We start from the raw sequence: 3,211 nt of genomic DNA, 5'->3' as shown, positions 1-3,211 counted from the left end.
ATCTGGCGCCCTCTTCTGGAGTGTCTGAAGACAGCTACAGTGTACTTACATATAATAAATAAATAAATCTTTAAAAAAAAAAAAAGAACTGGACATAGAGCTAAGAAGTAGCACGCTTGCTCGGCAGGGACAAGGCCCTGGTTCAACCCCCCCAGAGCTGTAACAAAACAAAGCAAGAGGAATAAAAGCATTTGTCTGACAAAGATCAGGATGATATTACAGGGGGTGAAGAGAATCAACATATATGAAATTTCTCTACTAGATAGGAATGGAGACATTTCTAACTCATTTGAACACTTGATAATGAATTAATGGCCATTAATTCATTTTAGTAGTAACTATGGTCGTGAGGATGCTTCTGAGGGGCTGGGGAGGTAGCACAGCAGTTAAGGTCTCTTGTGGTTCTTACAGAGGACCCCATACCCATATCCACATATTCAGTACCAACATCCACATAACCGCTGGCCACCATCTATAAATCCAGTTTGGGGATATCTGGCTCCATCTTATGGCCTCTGAAGGTATTGCACTCAGTGTGTGTGTGTGTGTGTGTGTGTGTGTGTGTGTGTACGTATACATATACGTATACATATACATATACATATACATATATATCCACGACACACACGCACACATTTTTAAACCTTAAAGATTAGCCAGGCTCTGGGGGTATTGCATGCCTTTTCTCCCAGCACTCATGAGGCAGAATCAGGCGGATCTCTCTGGTCTACAGAGTGAGTTCCAGGACAGCCACAGCCACACAGAGAACCACTGTCTTGAATAAATTCTGAGTTTTGATTATGCCTGATGCCATGCTGCGCACCTGACATGCACATTGGCTCACACAGACTACCCTCACCAATTCCTTTTATTTTGTGAACGAGGACATGAAAACCCACAGGGATTTATTTTTCTCACGTAGCATGAAATCAAGCTCTAGAGTGTCTGGGGCTGGGCAGGGTGACTCTGATCTGTCAGACTTAGCTTGGGTCTTAGGAGTCTACATCAGTTTCTTACTTGCCACTATAAGCATCATTCTCCACAGGAGCTATGTAAGGGGAGGAAAGATTGTTTCATTTGCTTTTGTTTTTTGAAGAAAGTTTTACTCGAAGGTAACCACACCTACTCATTAAGGCTTCCTGTCAACAGAGACTTTTCTGACTAGAAAGGCCTAAAGAATTTACTATGTGCCTTTCTCACCTCAACCCTCCGCCACCTTTTGAGACAAGGTCTCACTGTGTAGCCCTGCCTACTAGCTCTCTGTAGACCAGGCTGGCCTGCAACTCACAGAGACCCTCCTGCCTCCCTAGCTCTGGAACCACACCCCACCTGGTTTTGTTCCTTTTGAGCGATCCCAGGATGGATCACATAGAGATCAGATCACCTGAGCCTCCCGAGCGCTGGGATTGCAAGCCTGAGACGCCACTGCTGAACACTGTTTCAAAAGATTTGTTTTGGATGATGGTTTCAGTAGATTTCAGCCTACTGTGGCGGGAAAGGCATGGCACTGGGAGTGTGGAGCAGAGGGTGGTCACATCATGACCTGGTGCCAGACAGGAAGAAAGGGGAGCCTTCCCTTCCCCACCCCAGCAAGATCTTTAACTGTTTTTCTCCAGTAAAGGACGCCCTCCCTGGTAAGCTTATGTACATAGCCCATGGTCAAGACTCTGACGTCAAAGGATGTGGAAAAGCCAAGTATCTTGTTTGCCATCTGTGGGAGACTCGTAACTCTATGTTGCTCTATGTAGGCTGAATTCCAGAGCAAGCTGTGCAGCCTCGGCCAGCAGGTCTTTGTGACTCTTTTTTTTTTTTTTAAGATTTATTTTTATGTATATGAGTATACTGTAGCTGTCTTCAGACACACCAGAAGAGGGCATCGGATCCCATTACGGATGGTTGTGAGCCACCACGTGGTTGCTGGGATTTGAACTCAGGACCTCTGGAAGAGCAGTCAGTGCTCTTAACCACTGAGCCATCTCTCCAGCTCCTTTGTGACTCTTTCTACATCTGTAAAATGGGGCTGGTAATATACTTGATGGGACTGCTGTGGAGATAAATTGGTTAATACATGAAGAGCGCCTGACTTCGTTCTAAAACAAAGAGAAACCTCTATTGTAAAATGGACCTCAAGGTGGGCACGGTGCTGCATATGTGTAGTCCCAGTTCTAAGGAAGATGAGACAGCAGCGTTGAAGGCCATCTTAGGCTACATCGACAGAATCTGCCCCCAAACAAAAGGCTGGGGACGTGGCTCAGTTGGTAGATTACTTGTCTAGTATGGATGAAGCCCTGTGTTCAATCCCCAACACCATAAAGAGCAGACATGATGGGACACAGCTGGAATCCCAGGCCTCAGGAGGTGCAGGTACCATGATGAGGGGCTCAGGGTTATTCCATATTGAGTTTGAGGCCAGCCTGGGCTACCTGAAGCCTTATCTCAATTAAAAAAAAAAAAAAAGTTGTCGAGATGTCACCACTGGGCGTGTCTCTCTGCTTACCTCCTCAGCAAACTGGACGAGGACTACCTATACATGGCTTATGCTGACATCATGGCAAAGGTGAGTTCCTGCCTCAGCTCTGCCGGTGTTCCCATCTCCCTGGCCACAGTGTTCCACACACTGAAGGGGCTCCCAGGGAGGTGGGTGGGGAACAGGGCATCCACTTTGCTCTCTCACTAACTGATGTTGCTCCCCAGAGCTGCCACCTGGAGGAGGGCGGGGAAAATGGCGAAGAAGGAGGTGAAGAAGAGGAAGTGGAGGTGTCCTTTGAGGTAGGGGGGATGGGGGAAACTCTTGACTCCCATTCACTCCGTTTGTGACCAGAGTGCTGCACCTGGGCACACAGTGGCAACAGAGGGAGGCATTGGTGAAGGGTAGGGCCAAGATGGGGCCAGCTCCAGCGGTACAGCAGCTCAGACACAGAGTGAGAGGGTGCCAGGGAGGGTTTCTCAAGGAAGAAAGTGTCTGAGAAGGATAAAAGTAGAATACAACAGCCAGCTGTGGTGTTGGAGACCTGCCATCCCAGTGTTCAGAAGGATGAGACAGAAGAATCATAAGTTCTAGGCCAGCCTAGGCCAGCATGAGGAACTTGCACTTTAAAAAAGGAAGGGAGGAGCCGGGCATGGTGGCGCACGCCTTTAATCCCAGCACTCGGGAGGCAGAGGCAGGCGGATTTCTGAGTTCCAGGCCAGCCTGGTCTACAAAGTGAGTTCC

At 48.0% G+C, this 3,211-nt stretch overlaps 1 protein-coding gene across 1 annotated transcript in view; it reads left to right on the top strand.

Moving 5' to 3' along the window:
* Positions 1–3,211, top strand: part of Ryr1 (ryanodine receptor 1) — a 127,037-nt gene that overhangs the window by 76,961 nt on the left and 46,865 nt on the right. The window contains exons 76-77 of the mRNA XM_021168604.1: positions 2,506–2,557; positions 2,695–2,769. Coding sequence (XP_021024263.1) covers positions 2,506–2,557; positions 2,695–2,769 — 127 coding nt within the window. The remainder of the gene's footprint in view (positions 1–2,505; positions 2,558–2,694; positions 2,770–3,211) is intronic.

This window comes from Mus caroli, chromosome 7, assembly GCF_900094665.2.
Source record: "Mus caroli chromosome 7, CAROLI_EIJ_v1.1, whole genome shotgun sequence".
NCBI lineage: Eukaryota > Metazoa > Chordata > Mammalia > Rodentia > Muridae > Mus > Mus caroli.
Note: the sequence above shows the minus strand (reverse complement) of the source record. Positions and strands in the feature narration are given on the sequence as shown.